General features: G+C 32.5%; 1 protein-coding gene across 1 annotated transcript in view; it reads right to left on the reverse strand.

The window, feature by feature from the left end:
- Positions 1–21,372, reverse strand: part of LOC141499367 (CUB and sushi domain-containing protein 3-like) — a 586,049-nt gene that overhangs the window by 183,793 nt on the left and 380,884 nt on the right. Inside the window, exon 4 of the mRNA XM_074202122.1 lies at positions 4,108–4,302. Within this exon, the coding sequence (XP_074058223.1) occupies positions 4,108–4,302 (195 nt within the window). The remainder of the gene's footprint in view (positions 1–4,107; positions 4,303–21,372) is intronic.

Consider the following 21,372-nt stretch of genomic DNA (forward strand, 5'->3'; position numbering starts at 1 on the left):
TTTTTTTCTTAAAATGATATTGAGACAATACTGGAGACTTAGACAGTTTAGAAGACTAAAGATTGTTTATTGTTTTCTGGCCACCTGAGTACAAAGCATCTACAAAGGGCGGAAAGGGGTAGGGGATGGGAAGAGAACAAGTTTTTATTGAGAGTCTCCTTTGTGTCAGATATTGTGCTAAGCAATTTATAAATATTATTACATTTGATTCTTACAACCTTGAAAGGCTGATGCTTTATTTTTCCCATTTTACAATTATGGAAACTGAGGCAAACAGTTTAAGTGATTAGCCCAAGTCATTCACCTAGGAAGTGTCTGAGTCTAGATTTAAATTATGAATTGTCTACTCCAGAATTAGCAATCTATATACCTCACTGTTTATGTGCATAAGGAGTTCTAGGTGAAACAAGATGCTTGGTTAATAGAAAATGAAGGCAATCTAAGGAAGGAAACATTATTCAGATGAATCAACTGGAAATGTCTTCAGTGTCTCCATTTGTTAAAGATGAGTATATCTTTAATGGCTGGATGACCTTTGAGTTTTGTTTCTGTATTGAAGCTATGGTACTAGAGAATTAGCCCAAGGCAGGTTCAGGCCAGAATAACTGACCAATTTATGCAAGGGGGCAAAAAAATGAACTTATAATATGAGGAATGGGCAGTATAAAGGATCTTGTACCAGCATTAACCTCCATGTGCTTTAGATTCCAGATATTGGTTGTAATGTGTATTTTATGTCCACCAGCTGTGTGATCCCTTGGATCATCCAGACTCTGGAACTTGGTTTACTTTCACAGCAATTTAGAAGGATTGCCTTTTTTAGGAGATTGAAAGAGATTCCTGTCCTCTTTAGAAAAAGGACAAATACAGATGAATGCCCTTGCTGGGTTCTGGATGGCTAATTGCTTAGGGGTAGACCTACTAAAATAAGGTCCCTCTGAGCTTTTATGTAAATAGAGAAATCATTTTAGCTTTGAATGACCTTTTTTTTTTTGGAAATTACAATACAGATGAACCAACAGTTCTCAATACTGGAAATTATATATGGATATAGCTAGTCATTGAGATGTGTCAAATAAATTCTTTTTTTTTTTTTTAGGTTTTTGCAAGGCAATGGGTTAAGTGGCTTGCCCAAGGCCACACACCTAGGTAAATATTAAGTGTCTGAGGTTGGATTTGAACCCAGGTACTCCTGACTCCAGGGCCAGTGCTCTATCCACTGCACCACCTAGCCACCCCAAATAAATTCTTAATGATGAGAGATCCTTGGGATTTTAGTATTATCTAACAACCGTGCTGAGGAAACTAGTTTTTGTTTCCTTTTTTTAGCTTTTGAGAGATCAACCAAAATTTTGTTATATGTATTATGTTGTGATTATTTGGCATGAAACTTTTGGGAGAGATACTTGAAAGGATAATGTCTAATTCCCTCTAAAAACCTGGAAATACTTCTAGAATTGAGGATATAGATAAATGTGCCAGTTGGACCCTTGTCAATTTGCTAAGGACAGAAAGGGATGGCTTATCAGTTTAAGAAGCTTTTATTTTCACTCCCCTTTGTTTTTCTGTCTTTCTCCGTAGTTCTCTGTCTCTTTTCCACTGACACTCCTTAGCAGAGTTCAGGTCCCAGGTGTAACCATTAAGTCTTTTTTTTTTTTTTTAGGTTTTTGCAAGGCAAATGGGGTTAAGTGACTTGCCCAAGGCCACACAGCTAGGTAATTATTAAGTATCTGAGACCGGATTTGAACCCAGGTACTCCTGACTCCAAGGCCGATGCTTTATTCACTACACCACCTAGCTGCCCCACCATTAAGTCTTCATTCCCACATTTTAAGACTACCTGTAGGGGGCGGCTAGATGGCATAGTGGATAAAGCATCGGCCTTGGAGTCAGGAGTACCTGGGTTCAAATCCGGTCTCAGACACTTAATAATTACCTAGCTGTGTGGCCTTGGGCAAGTCACTTAACCCCATTTGCCTTGCAAAAAAAAACCTAAAAAAAATAAGACTACCTATATCCCTTTAGCGACTCTTACTCTCCCCTGCTCCACTACCACCACTTTTGTCCTCACTTAAATTACCTTTGATTTATTTTCCTTTTTATCCTAAAGATTATATATTTACTGAGACTTTCCTTTCATTCTGCAAATCAATTCTTTTATGCGCATTATCCCTTCCAAGGTCTTTCTCTCTCTCTCTCTCTCTCTCTCTCTCTCTCTCTCTCTCTCTCTCTCTGATTTCACTGTTTCTGTCTCTCTTTTTCTATTTGTATCCATTGCATTTAATACATCACTATGTACTATATTACATATAATAGATATATATGTAGAATGCATATAAAATAATTGATGATTTTTCATTCATTTATTCATTCATTTCATTTTTACTTTTATATTTTATATTTGTATCTTCAGAGCATATCACCTGGAATATAATAGATGCTTTATGAATGCTTGTTGAACAACTGAATTCCCATTGATGCATTTTGCCAGTAGCTAGATTGGGGAGGTTATAGAGAAGAAAGATAAAATATGACTTCTAAATTTTGGGCCTATACTACTAGGAAGCCTCTATACTATTAGCCAAATTAGGAAAGTTGAAAAAAAAAGTAATATATTTAGGAGAAAATACTTAGAATTCAGTTTGTGTCATGTTAAATCAAGGTATTAGAGATAATGCCCAGAAGGCACATATGTGACATAATAGAAAGCTAGGACATATGCTTTAATTCTGGCTCTATTTTACTAGTTTTTAGACAAGTTATAGAATTTGGCTAAATCTCAATTTTTTAATATGTAAAATAGGGACCATAATAACCATCTTAATTTTTGGCAGGATTTTTGTGAGATTCAAATGCATGTTATCCTATTTTGGAAATTTGGGGTTATGTGAATGAAAGATTTATCTCCATTAATTCAATAAATTCTCCACCTCATCCCAGAGTATTTTTTTGTGGAAAAGCATATCCCAATGAGGAAAAGCAACTAAGAAATAATAATAATGATAATAATAATAATAATAAGAGCATTTAGAAAGATAAAGAAGGATTCTGTTTTGAGAAATTGTATTATAATCATGCTCCAGAATATAAAAACTGAAATGGGAGATAAAAGTGCTAGAAAAAATAAAGGGCAGGCAAAACTGTCTCATCCTGGGTTGATTGGCATCTTCTTTAAAACCCTGCTCGAATTCTTTGTTGACACCTTAATGTCAAATACCATTTCTTCTAATTCTAAAATTCACTATAAAGCCTCTGTATGCAGTGGTCCACATAAACTATGAACAGACCATTCATATTGAATTCTACCTTGGGCAAACATTCCATTATCATTTCCATGCTCTGCATAAGCACAGAAGTATACTACATTGGTATAGTTTACACCTTATGTCCTTTAGAAAATAGGTGGAAAAACTTTTTCTTCTGCAAATGGCTATTTGAATACACATAATATCATTTGAAGGCTATATTTGGTCAAACATTAAATTAATTCACTCTTTAAAAATCTATTAGATTTATTGAATTTTGTGTCCTCTGTCTGATTTACCTTGGTAATGCCAGATCAAAATAAACCACAGGCAGGAGGTTCTCTAGCCCTGCTTTAGAGCAAAAATTTTCTGAGATTAAATAGAAAATGGTTATGTCAGTGGGAATTTTAATGTAGTGACATTACCTTTATTCATGCATCTTAATGAACTTTAAATGTTCATTTATATATAGTAATAACATTAAAAAAGAAAGTCTGCAGCTGACTAATTACATTTAGAAACATTTTAAAGACCTTAAATGAATGAATTTTTGAATTTTGTCCCTCCCCTTCCTCCTCACTCCCTCTCTCTCTAGTCATCTTCATTTAATTTTATTTAAAGATGTTCTCATGTGAACATTCATATATATGTATATATGTACATATATATACATATATGAGTACTATTTTGAGAATTCTTTGATTTGTCATTTTTTACAAAACTAATTTAATTAAAATATTGAATTAAGTGGTATAGAAATTGCTAAGACAAAATAGGTATAAAATAATCTATTTAAATATTAATAAATGCTAATATAAAAGTTACTTCTATATAAAAAATATAAAACAAAAAGTTGTTTTACCTCTGCAGATAGGAACTGGAAAATCCCATGATGCTGTATTGACAGAATTAGCTATGCAGGTTAGTTGAGGATGACCATCCAGAATGTAGCCAGTCACACAGCTGTATCGGATTTTATCACCAACATCAAACCGAGTGCCATATAAGACACCTTTGGGTGGAACACCTGGGTTCCCACAAGAGCTGCTTTGTAATTCTAAAAAAAAAAAGAGAAAAAAATAGATTTTAAGGAAGATTCATATTAAATGAATAATTTTGCTTTATTAAACTTCTTTTTGATCATCTCATTTAATATTTGGGAAAGTAAGATTTGGTTACATATTCATTACATATTTGTCTAGGGACTGACTGAATGAAATTTTCTTAGAATTATTTCTATATATATGCATGCATGAAAGTCATATCATAGAAATATACAATTGGGGAGAAAATTCATTGGAATTTATTGACAAAAAAGCATACTTTCAAATTTCTTCATATTTTACTTCTCAAATAATATATCAGACAAAAATTAAATTTGACTACCTTTAAGGCCCATCTAAAATTACATCCTTTATAAGAAGTCTTCCCAAAAGTTATTAATTCTGGAACCTTAGCTCTGATATTATTTCCCATTTATCCCACGAGATTTGCATTGCATACATTTGGTGGCATGTTGTCTCTATAAAGAGATTAAAAGTTCCATCAAGGCAGGAATTAGTGTTTTGGTCTTTTGTCTCTTTGTATCTCCAGTGTTTAGCATAATGCTTGAAACATAATAGAATTTGAATAAATGTGTATTGCCTTAGTGAATGAGTCTAAATACTAGATGATGATGATGATGGTGGTGATGATGATGATGATGATGATGATGATGATGATGATGATTAAAGTGAATTAACCAAAATTTTGAAGAGGTTGTGATATGCAGCCATAGTGGGAGCAGTTCACATGAATGAAATCAGTTTTGTTGCTGCAGCTGCTCATGTTGCAGTTGAGGTTGTTACTGAAGTAAAATTGAGATTTATAAATAGGATATACAAACTTACTATTTTAGTGCATATTTTTAAAATAAAGATTCAGAGTATCAATAAATTATTTTTAAAACATGCAAGAAAGAACTTGGAGGAGGATCTAAACACTGAAAATCCGTCAAATATTTATCAAAAATCCACACAGAAAATGAAAGATCATGAGAAATATTTGAAAGAATAAAGATGTAATTTATTTTAAAGCTTAGGCTTTTTATGTATTTATGAATGTGTACTTGTTTAGGCTCTTTATTATTATTATCATTATTAATGACTTATGTGTCTAGTCTATGTTAAATAAATATTTGAAAATTTCGGTATCAGTGACTGGAAAATCAAATCACTGATTTTTGCTGAACTTTTTTTTACAAAGAGATATGCAATGTTTTTTAAGCAGCAAAAATGTCTTGTTGGCATAACAGCTTAATCTTTTTTTGAAAATGTTGGTGTTTTTTAAGTCATGAAAATAATAAATAATATTTATAGGAAGGTTAATCTAACATACATGTTTAGAGTCATATCCACATCTATCTATCTATCTATCTTTTAATACTAAAATATTTGGGGTTAATAAAATTAAATAGGAAATATTAAATTCACATAACATCAAAAAATTTCAAATTACCATTAGTTGATATGTAAATCAATCTAGCAATAAAAGAAATATCTGAGGTCAAGAGAGCAATTTTTATGTTGTTATGGAACTGAATACCTAAGAAGGGGGAAAAAAGACACATTAAAACTAATTTCACAAGAAGCTATTAAAAAAAGTTAAAAAAGTGAAAATATCCAAATAATTGCTTAAAGTAGTTAGAGTTGTTTCATTTGCATGAAAAAAGAAGCACTCTCCAGAAAAAGGACCTGAGGCAAAAAATAAATTTCCCACATTTCTTTGAATAATAAGATTGGAAGGGGCTTTTACAGAATGCATAATATTGCCTGCCTTCAGGCTGTCCTATACCTAAACTAGTTAGACAGATAATTTGTGCTGTTTTTAAACATCAATTCAAAGGAAATCTTTTCATAATGTGTCTTATCCTTTCTCTATAGAAATGGCAGCTATTGCTTTTCTTTCTCCCTTATTCTATTTTTTTTCTTTTGAACATCTACTCATCATTCTCTATATAGCAAATCCTTGAAGACAACTATTAAGTTCCTCAAATAAATTATTTATTTCTTTGCCTTTACTTATAGGTTCTATTTTCAACCCTTTTCAACCTTTTAATTTGTGTCACTTCTGGGATCTCAATCTAAGTTAGCTATAATCATTTATAGGGGAAAAGTATTATCATTTGAGAACCTTTAATCAAAATGGAAGAATTAGACCTCAAGGTTTTAAACTATATTCTCTTTCTGGCAAATCCATTTTTAATCTTGCTTTCTTTTTATTTTCCAAGTACTATATTACTGAACTATGTGAGGGGAAAACAAATACACAAAGACATTTTATTAGCTTGTTAATAAACATCCCATTCAGTCATTCCCAAATGATTACAATGGACATTTTCACAAATTGTGTTCTTTGAAATATATAAACAAAATATTCGAACAATGGAAAACAACACTGATAGAACAGTTGATAAAATGGAAGTAAGTGAATATTGTCACAAGAAAAAAGGGATTACAGCAAGCCAAATAATGTAATGATAAGCAATTAAGATAAGGGAATTACCTAATGGGCTTACTCAACCACTATCAATTTGTTTTCAACAATCATGAACAACTGGGAAATAGAAAATTGTAACCATTATTTCAGTTATATAATATTGGCAGTCTTTGTTCTTCACTAAAAATACTTTCCTGGAAACAGCATGAGCTAGGCACAATGACAAAATAAATGGACCATTTCTTTATTATACAATAAACTTTTTCTGTATTGTGTGACCACTATATAGCCTGCAGTTAGCATCCAACCACCAGGTGGCAGTCTTTCTTAAGCAGGAGACAAAAAATATTATTTGACAATACAGAAAAAATAAAAAGGGGAAAATAAAGTGGAAAGATGATATGCATATTGTGAAACAATTAGGATAAAATGAAGATCAGGTAATTTTTATTAATGTGGAATTGACCAGAAGAGTGTTTTCTTTCTATCAAGCAATTAACAAAATCTTTATAGGAACAGTACAACAAAATGATGCCATGTATAGAATGTATGGCCAGGAGTCAGGAAAATTCAACTTCCTCGGTTCAAATCTGGGCTCAGACACTTACTAATTGTATGACCCTGGCCAAGTCAAATAACCCTGTCTGCCCCAATTCTCTCATCTATAAAATGAACTAGAGAAGGAAATGGCAAAGCACTCCATTATCTCAACCAATTCAATTTCAAATGGGGAAATGCAGAGTTGAACTTGACTGAAAATAATTGAACAACAGGAATAGCAATAGGAGCAGGACATCTAAAGAATCACTTAAATGCAGGTTAACACAGTGGATTACCAGTATTTACTTCTTTTATAAAATGCAACTTTGGTCTCAAGGCTTGTATACTTGACCAAAAGGAAGAGTAGAAGACATGAAAGAATTTGAGATACCTTTGGGGAAGAAAATAAACAGACAGAAAGAAAGACAAAAGGGTGGGCAGGCAGACAGACAGATAGATAATAAATATCTAGCCAAGTAATAATAGAGAAAGACATTTCTTTATAGACAAGAGTTTTCAATTTTTTTAGTTTTCATATTTATTTTTTTTTTTGCAAGGCAAATAGGGTTAAGTGGCTTGGCCAAGGCCACACAGTTAGGTAATTTATTAAGTATCTGAGGTCAGATTTGAACTCAGGTACTCCTGACTCCAGGGCTGGTGCTTTATGCACTGTACCACCTAGCTGCTCCTAGTTTTCAGATTTCTTAAGGACTTAGATTTCTTATTCAATATCATTAATCTTCATGTATATTTTAGCACAAGGAAATTCTCCCAAAAGGTAATACTCAGAAAATGTTAGGAATAACAAGACAGTTAGTTTTGGATGTTTGTATTAGTGTTATAAGATGAAAGATTGAACAATCTAAAGTTTTTTAGGATCTCAAATCTTAATTGTGTGTTGAATGTAAGAAGAGGGAAAAGAATTGAAGGAGAATTAGCTCAGTCTAACCTCTAACCAGAGTTTGGAAAATCTATGTCTATATGGATAGGAGTTATTATTCTTTTACATTTTATTATTATTTTAAAATATAAAAAATCATCCTTGGATCATGGCTGTATTGAAGACTGTAGTTTATAGTTGGCTAATCTCCAATGAATGGATTTTTTTTTAAATTCTTAGTTTTTGCAACAAGTAATTCTTTTTTTTTATTATTTTTGCAAGGCAAATGGGATTAAGTGGCTTGCCCAAGGCCACACAGCTAGGTAATTATTAAGTGTCTGAGGCTGGATTTGAACCCAGGTACTCCTGACTCCAGGGCTGGTGCTCTATCCACTGCGCCACCTAGCTGCCACCTAGCTGCCCCCTACAACAAGTAATTCTAACCTCTGTCTGAACACATTCTGGGAGAAAGGACCTTTAATCTATCATGTAACTCCTTAGTTTTTTTGAATGTTTTAAATATTAGAAAGTTCCTTCTTAAAAGGAGCCAAAATCTGACTCCCTATAATTTTTCCCTTTGGTCCTACTTTAATCTATTGGGAGAACACAGACCTTATGAATCCTTCTGCCATATGGCCACCCTTCACTTATTTATTCATGTCCTTTCTCAGCAGGTATTTAATCCTCATTCTTGTTGGAATTTGTATGGCTATTTTTGAGTTAGTAGAGTACGGAAATAATAATCAAGGATGAGGACCTAGGCTCAATTTTCTTTTGCAAGTTGGGACCAGTCATTTAACTTTCCTGAATCTCAGTTTTCTAACTGAAGAATTCTAACTCAATACTGAGGACCCTTAAACTGTAGATTTCAGTTCTTTCTATGATTTTTCTGAGCAAATCAAAAATACATTGGATTAGGCAATAGAGTGAGAATTAACATTAATAATAAATTACTGAATTAGGACCAGAATTTTTAGAAGACTATAAACTGGTTAATCTCTGTAGCACATTACTGATCGTGAGATTGAACTAATCTTGTTCAGACCTCACCCAAATAAGGAAGCCATTGTACTCTATACAGGTTTGGGTAAGGATAAATGACAATCAGTCATATTCCAAAGTCCTTCATTAGCATAGGTCCCCCTATCATTGTAGTATTCATTCATTAATTGTTAACAATCAGAGTTGATTACCACCCTCAGAAATATCAACTCTTCCAAGGGATTATAAACTGTGAGACCACCTCCATGATTCATCTTTGGCATTCAAGAGTATATTAACTCATTTTATTGGTAATATGTTAGTTTTATTTATAAAATTATTAATTATCCAGAAACTATGTCTTTTGAATTTTTTAGCCAATGCACAATGAAAACATTTTTGTACCCATTTTATAGAGAAGGAAATTGTTACCCAGAGAAATAAATGATCATTGGTTGACATTACATACATTTTAAAAGAGGCAGGTATAAATATGTAAAGGAATATGGAGGCAGTTGAAGACAGGCAGTGGCCCATTTGGATAGGGTATTGAACTTGGGAAAATGAATAACTTAGTTCAAATCCTGTCTCAGACACTTTCTAGTTGTGTGACTCTTGACAAGGCATTAAACTTCTCTCATCTTTAATTTAATTATCTGCAAAATGGGGCTAATGATAATAATGGGGATCAACTTAGAAACTAAATATAAAATGTTTTATAGAGTTTAGAGCACTAGGTGTAAATACTAGATGATACAGGAAAGATAGTTTCAAAGTCATCATATTTCATTTTACCAGGTCATACCCATTTTGAAATGTTCAGACTTTATAGTGCATTCAGGATTGAATCAAAAAGACAAGCTAGGTCTTCACAAAAAGATCTATATATATGAATAAGGGAGGACAATGAAAGCATGGTGAATAAAGAGGTGAGCATAAAACCTTGGGAGATTACTAGACTGCAGGTTTCCATCACCTACAGGACTTGCTTTTCCCTTCTCTGGGAATGTGGTGGTCCACAGAGGCTCAGGAAGTGAGTGGTCCCCCAGAAGAAGGGCTAAATGGGATGAGGGGAGGACAGAGATAGGGATTCAGATCTGGGAGGATGTCAAATAGGAATATTTGACTATTACATAGCACATGTTCTTTCCTCTGCTCCAACTACTGACCTCTCTGTTTTTAAATCCCAAGTCAAATTCCAGTTTATACAAAACCCTTCCCTAATCCCTCTTAATTTCATTATCTTCCCTCAGTTAATTGTTGTCTGCTGTTACTTCTCCTGGACATAGTTTATTCAATTTATCTACAAACATACAGAAACATATGCTGACACACAATCACAGACAAAAGATGCACATATATGCATATGTATATATGTAAATAGATATCTATATACATATACATATACATATATATATATATATATATATATATATATATTTACATATTCTGTCCCCCATTAGATTGAAAGCCCCCTGGGAGCAAAGACTGTCTTTTATCTCTTTTTGTATCTCCAGGGCTTAAAACATTGCCTGACTCATAGAAATCCTCAATAAATATTTATTGATTGGTTGTATACATTATTTCATGGGAGGTACTACAGCATTATTATGCCCATTTTGCAGATGAGAAAACTGAGACAAAGAGTTTTTACGAACTGCTCAGGGTCATGCAAAATATTTGATGCAGATCTTCCTTATTTTAAATCCAGTGTTCTGTTCTTTTTTGTGGAGAGGATGAAATATTTTTCTTTTCCCCTGTTCTCCTGGTTTCACCCAGTAAAAATTCAATTCAATAATATCCTGGTTATTAACATTTACACTTGACTAGGAGACTAATTACTTCCTGACTCTTGACAGATAATGAGCTAGATGGCCCAATGGATAAAGCACTAGTTTGGAGACAGATGGGAGTTCAAATTCGATCTCAGACAATTAGCTTGAACAAGGCACTTAACCCTGATTGCCTCACATTCAAGGCCATCTCTAGTTGTCCTGATTCATATCTGGCCACTGGACCCAGATGGCTCCTTAGGAGAAAGTGAGGCTGGTGACGTAGCACCACGCCCCTCACTCAAATCTAATTCGTGTACTTGTTATGTTATCCCCTTCCTAATGTCATGGTCTTCTTTGAGAATGAAGGACAAACAACAAAAACAATTACTTCCTGATCTCTTGACAGATAATGAGTAGGTCCTAATATAGTTCACCACCCTTCATATATATATATATATATATATATATATATATATATATATATGTGTGTGTATATATATATATATGTGTGTGTGTGTATAATATATATTAGAGAGATATATAGCTATAGATATATATATATAGATGCATATATGATATACATATATGTTATATATGTATATGTGTTATATATGTACATAAATACACATTTATATTCAAATATAAACACGCGTCACATCATTCCCTATTGTCCAGAAATGGGCACAGGTAAAGTGAGAGAGGAAAAAAAAGAGAGAAGGAAATAGAATATCAGTGAATAAGAGAGAGAAGGGATTAAGACAAGAGAAAAAGAAGAAAGGGGGGGAGAGAGGAGAATTAGGAAGAAAATCATGGATAAGTTAAAAATCTTTTCAGTTACTATTTATGTGTAATAAAAAAGAAAAACAACAAATGAAAAATGGAAAAGAAACCTTTTATTTTTAGTGGTGATAATGAGACTGTACTATCATACTATCACTGGGTAGAATGAAATGTAGTTGGTATTTAGAATTATTCGATTCCTAGATCAACTTTATCAGTCATTTCTTTCAGTCATCAATGTATCAAGTATGAAATATGCATAAATACTTTTTATTTAATAATTGTACAAAATATTACATTGTTATCAGTTTATAATTAGTAGTTCTTGAATTTATTAGATCCTTTTTTGATCAATAAGTGATATAACTTTGAATACCATAATTATTTTTTTTTTTTGGAATTTTAACCTTATAGAAGTCAAAAAACATTTGACAAGTAATGATGCAGCAAAGGAAGGGAAAAGCATATGGATCCCTTCCAAGTTCTTGATCACATTCTAGACTTCCAGACCCTAGGTTGAGCTTCTCATTCCATCCCTAGCCTCTGCTTTTTTTTTAATCCCTGATAATAATTATCTAATTCATGAGCAATTAATGAGTGGAAATTGTGACTGCCTTGTTCATTCTTTTTTCCATCTTATAGGCCCTGACTGACAAACATATTATTGTCTCTTACATCATAAAGGATGAATTTCTTGACATTGGAAAAGAGAATTAATTGCCTCATTCCTTTTCACTTGCATGTAACAAGTACTCAGAGTGCCTGGGGTAGGGATATCCTTTCTTCCAACTAGTCAGTAGAATAGTTCCAGGATTCTATCTGAGTAAGTCAGTCATTTAGTGGATAGATCTGGGCCTCAAGGCAAGAAGATCTGAGTTCAGCTTTGACCTAAGACACTCATTATGAAGTGACCTTGGACAAGTCACTTAACCTCTCTGAGTTTCCATATTTATAATAATAATAATAGGAAGAGCCTATTTTTAAGTTTTATCCTTTAAAAAATAGGGATAAGGATGGCATTTATTTCCTTGGATTAATTTGAAGACAATAGTGTTATAAAGTGTTTTGCAAATCTTAAGGCATTCTTAAGGCATTGTTGTTTGGTTGTTTTCAGCCTTGTCTCACTTTTTGTGACTAGAGTTTTCTTGGCACAGATAATGGAGTGTTTAGCCATTTCCTTCTCATTTCACAGATGAGAAAACTGTCAAACAGGTTTATATGACTTGCCCAGGGTCACACAGCTAATAAGTGTCTGAGTTCAGAAGATGAGTTTTCCTTACTCTAGACTCATCAGTATTATCCACTGCGTCATCTAGCTACCCAAAGAGCTTTATAAACACTAGCTATTATTATGGTTTTTGCAAGGCCGTGGGGTTAAATGACTTGTCCAAGTTCACACAGCTAAGTAATTATTAAGTGTGTGAGGCTAGATTTGAACTCAGGTCCTCCTGACTCCAGGGCAAGTGCCCTATTCATTGCATCACCTAGCTGCCCCTATTAGATGTTATTATGCAACAGACTATCAAGTGGAAGAAAGATGCTTTAAATTAAGACATCACAAATATTTGGAATGAAAAATGTCTTAAAATGATACATAGTTCTTCAGGCTTTGAGAGAAAGTTCAGATTCTTGATTCTAGAAATCTAGGGTGAATCTAAGTGTAAGCTGGCTGTACTGACCTTTTAGACCAAATCTCCTACACACTCACCAACAAAATAACTTTTTCAAGTCAAAAAAGTAGAGTACAAATAATACAAATGAGAATTCCTCAAAGCTTCAAAATACTTGAGAGATTCTCCTAGCAATTTCTCTTTTGAAAGAAGTTAACAATTTTATTTTCTTTACCTTTAAAATGTTTACAAGTCAGTTTTAAACCAGCTATCTCTTGCCTTCCTTAAAAGTTCATAAAAATTTAGAATTTAGCTTTGGAATATAAATTAATGTCCATAATATAAATAATGGACAAATATAAAGGAATCAATTTTCTGAGTTATATATTGAGTATTGTCCATTATCTCTTGGTCTTATTCTCAGAATTTTATTTGAATAAATTTGAATCAGAATAATGAACTTTGCTAACCATTATCTGTAAATTTCAATTTTAGCCAGATTTTGATAGTGATGATACCCACTTTTAATCACCACAGTTTGTCCCACATTTGCTATCTATAAACTTCTTTTTAACATCATGACACCATGCATTTTTATAGCACATTCTAGTCAAACATACTTTTTTTATTTGATCTTCATAATACATTGTAAAATAGTTCTTTACTATCATTTTTAGATATGGAAAATAAAATTTAGACAAATTAAATACTTTATCCAATTTTACAAAACAGACCACGGACTGAATCTTATATTTTCATATTCTTTCTCAAGAGCTTTTTTTTCACTCAGATAACCATTAACTATATTTATGACCTTTCTTAAATATTTCTAAACATTCTTATATGTAGGTATGTATAAATATATGCATATATATATATATATAACTGTTTTCAAAGGCAGAGTTCATGAATATACATTTTAAAAATCACATCTCATCAAAGGACTGATTGCAAAGCAGGTCATTTGAACTGGTAAAGGAGAAGTGAAAAATAAGGCATATGATGTGAAAAGCAAGCAAAATGTTTTGTTTTTTTTTTAAGTTTTTGCAAGGCAGTGGGGTTAAGTGGTTTTTCCCAAGGCCACACAGCTATAATTACTAAGTGTCTGAGGTCAGATTTGAACTCAAGGTACTCCTGACTCCATTGCTGGTGCTCTATTCACTGTGCCACCTAGCTGCCTCAAACAACCAATATGTTGATTTGTTTTGTTTGTTTATTGAAAGAAAGGGTTCTGTAGGCAAGATTTATGAATCATTGGGACATCACAGTGATCTACAAAACATTGAGAAAACAGTTATTTTAATAAGCAAAAAATAAATAATGATAATAGTATTTCTATAGATAAATAGATTAGCAATGGAGCAAAGTATAATAATAATAGTAATAGTAATAATAATAATAACTATCTTCTATAAATCCTAACTGTTATTATAATTATTCCATTTTCTTTGACAACTACTTTAAGACTTACAATGGCTTATTTGATCCTCACAAAATGCTTGGGAAGCAGATTCAATTATCATCACCCTTTTACAGTTAAGGAAAATGAGTCTGAGAGAGGTTGTACCTTGTCCAGAGTCATAAAGCTATTAAGTATCTGCTTCTATATTTTACCGCAGGTCTTCCTAACTCCATAGATAATTTTCTGCCTACTGTCACCTTCAAAATTCAAGCTTTATTCCAATTCTTAAGCAAATTTTTCTATAATAGATCACCTGCACAATAGGGTTTGAAAAGTTAAAAGGCCAGAAATTATCTAGAGATTTTACTGGAAGTACAGAGTTTTAAATAGATAATATGAATATTAATAATGATAATAGATAATAATAAACTAATGTTTCTCTAAAAATGTGTAGGCAGAACCATGATGGTTGAGTAAAAACAGTAACTTATCTAGGCTCTTCCCTTAATCCTTCTAAAAACTTTTAAATGATGTCTCTAAACAAATTCTAATGCAATAGAACGCACAAAAAAGAGAGAGAAACAATTTCTATGCCAAGACTCCTTAGAAGTTAAGGAGGAAAGCATTTTTCACCAGGGTGAGAGGGGAGCACAGTCCTGCATAGTCTAAGCCAGCACAGAACAGGACCCAACAAACCAGGTGCAATTCTCAGGATGGCTGAAAGAGGATCAGACAATAGGTCAGAAGGAGATTTACAGGGATCTCTCTTCTGGCACCAGGAGTAGGATTGCCTACTTGGATCTACGTCACAGTCCTGGAAATTAGTCCCAGCAAGAAGAGAGAGTACTATAAACAGTCAGAAGAAAAATAATTCAAATATTTAAGAACTACAGTAAGGATAATACTAGATTTAGCAGCTTCTACATGATATTCCAGAGGACAGAAACGCTAAAATTACAATCAAAAATCCCCTAAAAAATCCTTGAATTTAAAAAAAATGGAAATTCAATTAAATAGAGAGTTTTCAAGCATCTTTGGTGATAAAAACCAAAGCTGAATAGAAAATATGATTTTCAAATACAAGATGCAAAAGAAAGATTAAAGAGTAAACAGGAGAAAGAAATCATAAGGATTTGATGAGATTAAACTTTATATATCTATATGGGAAAATGATAATTAACATTCCTAAAACCTTTTTCATTATGAGCACAGTAGGATTATACATAAATAGGAAAATGGAGGTATGAATTGAGTGTAATGGTATGATTATCTAAAAAATTAAAATTAAGAGATGAGAGAAAAGAATGAACTGGGAGAAGTAGAAAGGAAGAGGAATGGGATAAATTATATGACATAAAAGATGCCTAAAAGATAGTTTATGGAAGAAGGGGAAATGGGAAAGGCAGGAAGGGGAGCAAATGAACGTTATTCACATCAGAACTGGTTCAAAGTGGAAATAATATGTACACTCAATTGGGCCTAGAAATCTATTTTACCATATAAGAAAGAAGAAAGGGAAGGGGATAAGAGGAAACTGAGTCAAATTTCTAGCAATAAGAGTTCTTCAGTTGATAAATGGTCAAAAGATATAAACAGGAAGTTTTCAGACAAAATAATCAAAACTATCTAAGTCATATAAAAATGCTTTAAAATTATTGTTGGGAAAAATACAAAGTAAAACAACTGAACTAACACCACACATGCAAGATTAGGTATTATGAGAGAAGAAAATGAGAAATGTTGGAGACAGTGTGGGAAAATTGAAATGGTGAAGTTTTATGCTGAATTCAACTATTCTGGAGAGCAGTTTAGAACTATGTCCAACGGGCTATAAAGTCAAGCATATGCTTTGATGAAGTGGTATCCCTGTTAGTATTCCAAAGAGATAAAAACCCCAAAACAAAATGGGAAAGGACTCCATGTACAAAAATATTTATAACAACTTTTTTGTTGGTAGCAAAGAATTAGAAATTGAGTGAATATTCATCAATTGGAGAATGGCTAAATAAGTTGCATACATACCATTAATGATGGAATACTATTGTGCTTTAAAAATGATGAGTAGTTTTTTCTCCAAAAAACATAGACATATCAACTAATGCAAAATGAAATAAGCAGAATTACTATGTATTGCTCCATAACTTAGCTATTCTCAGCAATACAATTATCCAAGTCAATTTTGTGGGATTTACACACAGTATTTTAAGAACTCAAAGCACTTCACTAACAATGTGATATATAACCAAAGCTAGAGTGCTGGAATGACAAAAGGAATGACAAATGCCTAATACATTTTTTTTGCATTTGTGACTAAATAGATAAATCTTTTAACTTTTCCAGCTTTATGTATAAAATCAGTATAAATATAATACCTCTAGTTTCACAATCACAGTTAGATGTCATTATAGCAAAGTAATGCATGTAACAATCTTTGCAAACTTTATATAATGGACAGTTTTTAGTATTCTTATAACCTCACATTCACAAGTGGCAGAGATCAAGAGTGGAAAGAATGCTCGTTATAAAGTGAAAGTATTTGGGTTCAAATATTCCTGAATAACTTATTGCCTTCTAAGTATCTTATTTGTAAAGCGAGAGGGTTGGAATATATGGTTCTCAAGATACATTCCATTCTAAATCTATGAAACTATATTATCACCTAAAATTCTGAATGACTCACAGGAAAAGGGAAGAAAGAGCATGATGGATTTAGGTTCAAACCATAACTCTGGAGATTCTCAAGAACAAGACACTATACCTTGTCTTCAGGTATTTTCTCTGACTATCCTCCAAGCCTAGAATTCTCTCCCTCCTCCACTCATACTACAAAACTCTTTAGTTTTCTTTAAACTAACTTAAAATTCTACCTTTACAGGAAGTCTTCCCTAATCCCTCTTAATCTCAGTGACTTCCCTCTTTAAATTATTTCTGATTATCTTGCATATAATATGCTGCATATATTTGCATGCATGCTATCTCCTCTTCCATTAGATTGTAAACTTCATGAGGGCAGGAATTACCTTTTTTTTTTAAATCTGAGCAGTAAGCAGGATGCTTAGAATATTTAATAAATGTTGATTGATTAAATTTCTCTGGGTCATAAATTTCCTGTGCTATAAAACAATGGCCTTGGATTATATCACCTCTGAGTCCTGTTCAATTCAAAATTATGTAATTCTAGATTAGAGCAGAAAGGGACGTCAGAGTCACCAAGTCCTATTCCTTTTTTTTCACAGAACCCCAATAGAAAATAGATTTTCTCAAGTTCACAGAAGAAATTTCGAGATAGAGCCATATTTGAACAAGTCAACACAGCAGATAACTTGATTCTTCTAAAAATTATATATAAACCTATATAATCAGGGGGTTTTGGTGACTCAGCAGATCTTCCTCTCTACTCTGTGACAGTACATTATCATCATCATTATTTTTTTCAAGAGTTTTCAAGTGCATGACTGACTGCTTCTAATCAGGCCAGCTATAGGATATAACCAGAGACCTTAGAGAAAGAAACAATTCTGAACACTGGGCTGATTTTTGACTTGTGAATGCCATCCTGGAGCTCCAGGCAACATTTCAGAACCAGCTTAAATTTTGTTCTCAGTTGAAGAGAACTCCCTGTGGGGAGAAAGATGTCACCTACTTTAGAAGGGTATGTCAGGGCAAATCTAGGAACTTTCAAATAATCTGTCTCTGAAAATAACTATTTTGCATCTTTTAGAAGAGTTTCACTTGTTCAATTATGTTTAAGAAGCAAATGAATAAAAAAGGTAAAAACTTTAAGATGTTTTTTCCAGGGTTAAAGAGGTAAAATATGTACTTCAGACCTTAATTATTATTATATATATAAATATTGATCATCTAGTCTAAGATTTATTAATTTTTGTGTCATTAATCTATTTCTATGAACATCTTGGAATGTTTATGAAATCATAAAATATACCAATTATTTTAAAATCCATACCACATTAAAAAGAAAAGATCTTCACAGATTCCACATTAAGAATTCCTGACCTAGTTCAATCTCAAATAACTCTATACAAACCTTATTTATCTCCATTTGGGGAGCTGAATAACCTAGTATTTATTTAGTATCCAGGCAAAGATAGCATCAAATGAGATTGCTGTAATCTTGTAACTAGGTTACAGAGTCCTTTTTTCCCCTCTAACTAGTTCTGTACCCTAGTTCAGACCCTAATCACCTATTAACTAGAATATTGCAAATCTCTCCTATTTGGTCTCCCTTACTCTAGTCTCCGCTCTCTTCCATTCCATTCTCCACACAGATCTGACTAGGTCATCCCTCTACTCAGAACTCTTTAGTGGTTCTCTATTATCATTTGGATAAAGTACAGAATATGCCTGATATTTAATTCTTTTTCCACAAACTGCATTTCACTTACCTTTCCCATTAATCAATATTATTTCTCTTCTTACTCTCTCCAAATCATTCAAATTGGTACATTAACTGTTTCTCACACACATTTTTCCATTTCTTGATTCCTGCTTTTAAAATAAAGTATTCTGCCATGTCTGGAATTTATTCCCTCCTCACTTCTTCAGTTAGTCCTTAGCTTTCTCTTTTAAGAACAATTTGGATACAAACTTCAAATCCAATTTTTTTTTCTTTCTTTTTCCCTAGTTTTCAGAACCCTCTCATCTACTGGAATTATTTTATATTTATTCACAGATACACAAAGACAAACACCTGAGACTGGATGTGTGAAGTAGAACTACCCTTGCCAAGGCAATTCATTTGGCAAGTGTTATAAAATTTAAAGGTTTGTTTGTTGTTGTTTGGCCCTATCCAACTCATGACCCCATTTAGTGTTTTATTGGTAAAGCTATTGGAGTGGTTTGCCATTTCCTTCTCTAGCTCATTTTATAGCTGAGGAATCTGAGGAAAACATGGTAGAGTCATAGACTTGTGTCTGAGGCCAAATTTGAACTCAGGTCTTCCTGACTCAGGATTGGCACTCTATTCATTGAGTCATCTAATCGCCTCAGTTGGATGTTATCAGCACGGTATTAAGAAGTCATGAGACTTGGATTGGGTTTATACAGCAAATTTGTTTTAAAGTTAAAACATGAATTCAAATCTTTCTGATTGAAGCCGGTTCTCTATTCACTAAGCAACACAAATTCTTTTTTTAGTAAATTTATTTATTTTCATCCATTTGAACATGTGTATTTCCAAGTTACAAAATTTTCCTCCACCCTCCCTTCCCACCTCCCCTCAGCAGGTAATAGGTTAGTATTTTACATACATATTTTGTTAAACATATTTACAAATTAGTAATTTTTGTCACAAGGCAACACAAATTCTAACTTTGCATTTTTGCATTTTGAATCATCCTGTGTTTACTCTGAATCCTGAAAAAAAACAAAATATGTTTGGTCCCTGAGGTCAGATACTATAACATTTAACTTTGCATTCCCTATATTGTTGCATTCCACCCTGTTTTATTCAGAAAATTATTTTTTACCTAGGAAGTTGAATTAATAGACACTGAGAAGTTTTAAATTTGGTCAAAGAAAAAATTATTAAATGCAGGTGTTTTTTTCAATCTACAGTATAAGTAATAGAAATAAAAGAAACAGAAATGGTAAAATAATTTTGAAATTCAAGAATCTCAGGACTGGGATTCCTTTTTTTAACAAGTACTCGATAAATAATTTAAATCATACCATAATAGGTAATTAACACAACTCTCAGACTACACAGAACTGAGCACTAGCTTTAATAAGAAAAAGTGATTAACATTTCCTCCTGGAGGTATTCACTACTTGAGATTAGAACTGCTTTTTAAAGCTTAGATGCTTTGGAACTAAGTGAATTTTTTTAAAGTCTATTTACACAGTGTCTATAATCAAGTTTTAAAGCAACAACACAACTATATGTCTCTATATCATATTTTCTTAAGTCTTGCTTCAAATGGTATTTTCTCATTTTAATATCTCAATTTTAATATTTTCATGTGAGAATCATAGAATTGCAGATTAGGAAGGAACTAGAGTAAAAGTATCTACTTGAACAATTATTCAAAATAACCGAGTGATCAATAAGTTTCTATTTGTATACCTTAACTCTGAATGCTCTTTTCTATAAATAGTTATTTTGCAATGAATTATAAGATGCTATCTACTGAAGGGACTTCAAGACATAGAAGGAAACTATTTCTTCATCTTGAAAGTGTCACTCCCAAGGTGTTAATTACTCTAAATTATATATACAAAATATTTAGAAAAAAACATTTCTAGATAGTATGTCTTGTTATTTTAACTAAATGCTTAATACTTTACAAATGGCATTTTGTCATCAAAGACCAACCTCCAATTTGACTTTTCTATCATTGCTCCAGGACTAAAGATCTCTAGAGCATATGTTTAAAAAACTTAGATCCTCATTTTATCTTTAGTCACTAAAACCAGATTGTGACTAGGGTATCATATTAGGGATAGAAGTTTAAGCTGTCCACAGATATGAATAAACTTAGAAATTCAGATATATATATATATATATACATATATATATATAAATTCAGACATATTAGTACTTCACATTAAGAAACATGTATAACAACAAAAAATAAATGTATCAAACTTGAAAATCATACCTTTGACAGGCATTGATAACATCTATATAAATATGTCATTTTAAATGTCATCATTAATAGTATGA

The sequence above is a fragment of the Macrotis lagotis genome, chromosome X (genome assembly GCF_037893015.1).
Source record: "Macrotis lagotis isolate mMagLag1 chromosome X, bilby.v1.9.chrom.fasta, whole genome shotgun sequence".
In the NCBI taxonomy this organism is placed as follows: Eukaryota; Metazoa; Chordata; class Mammalia; order Peramelemorphia; family Peramelidae; genus Macrotis; species Macrotis lagotis.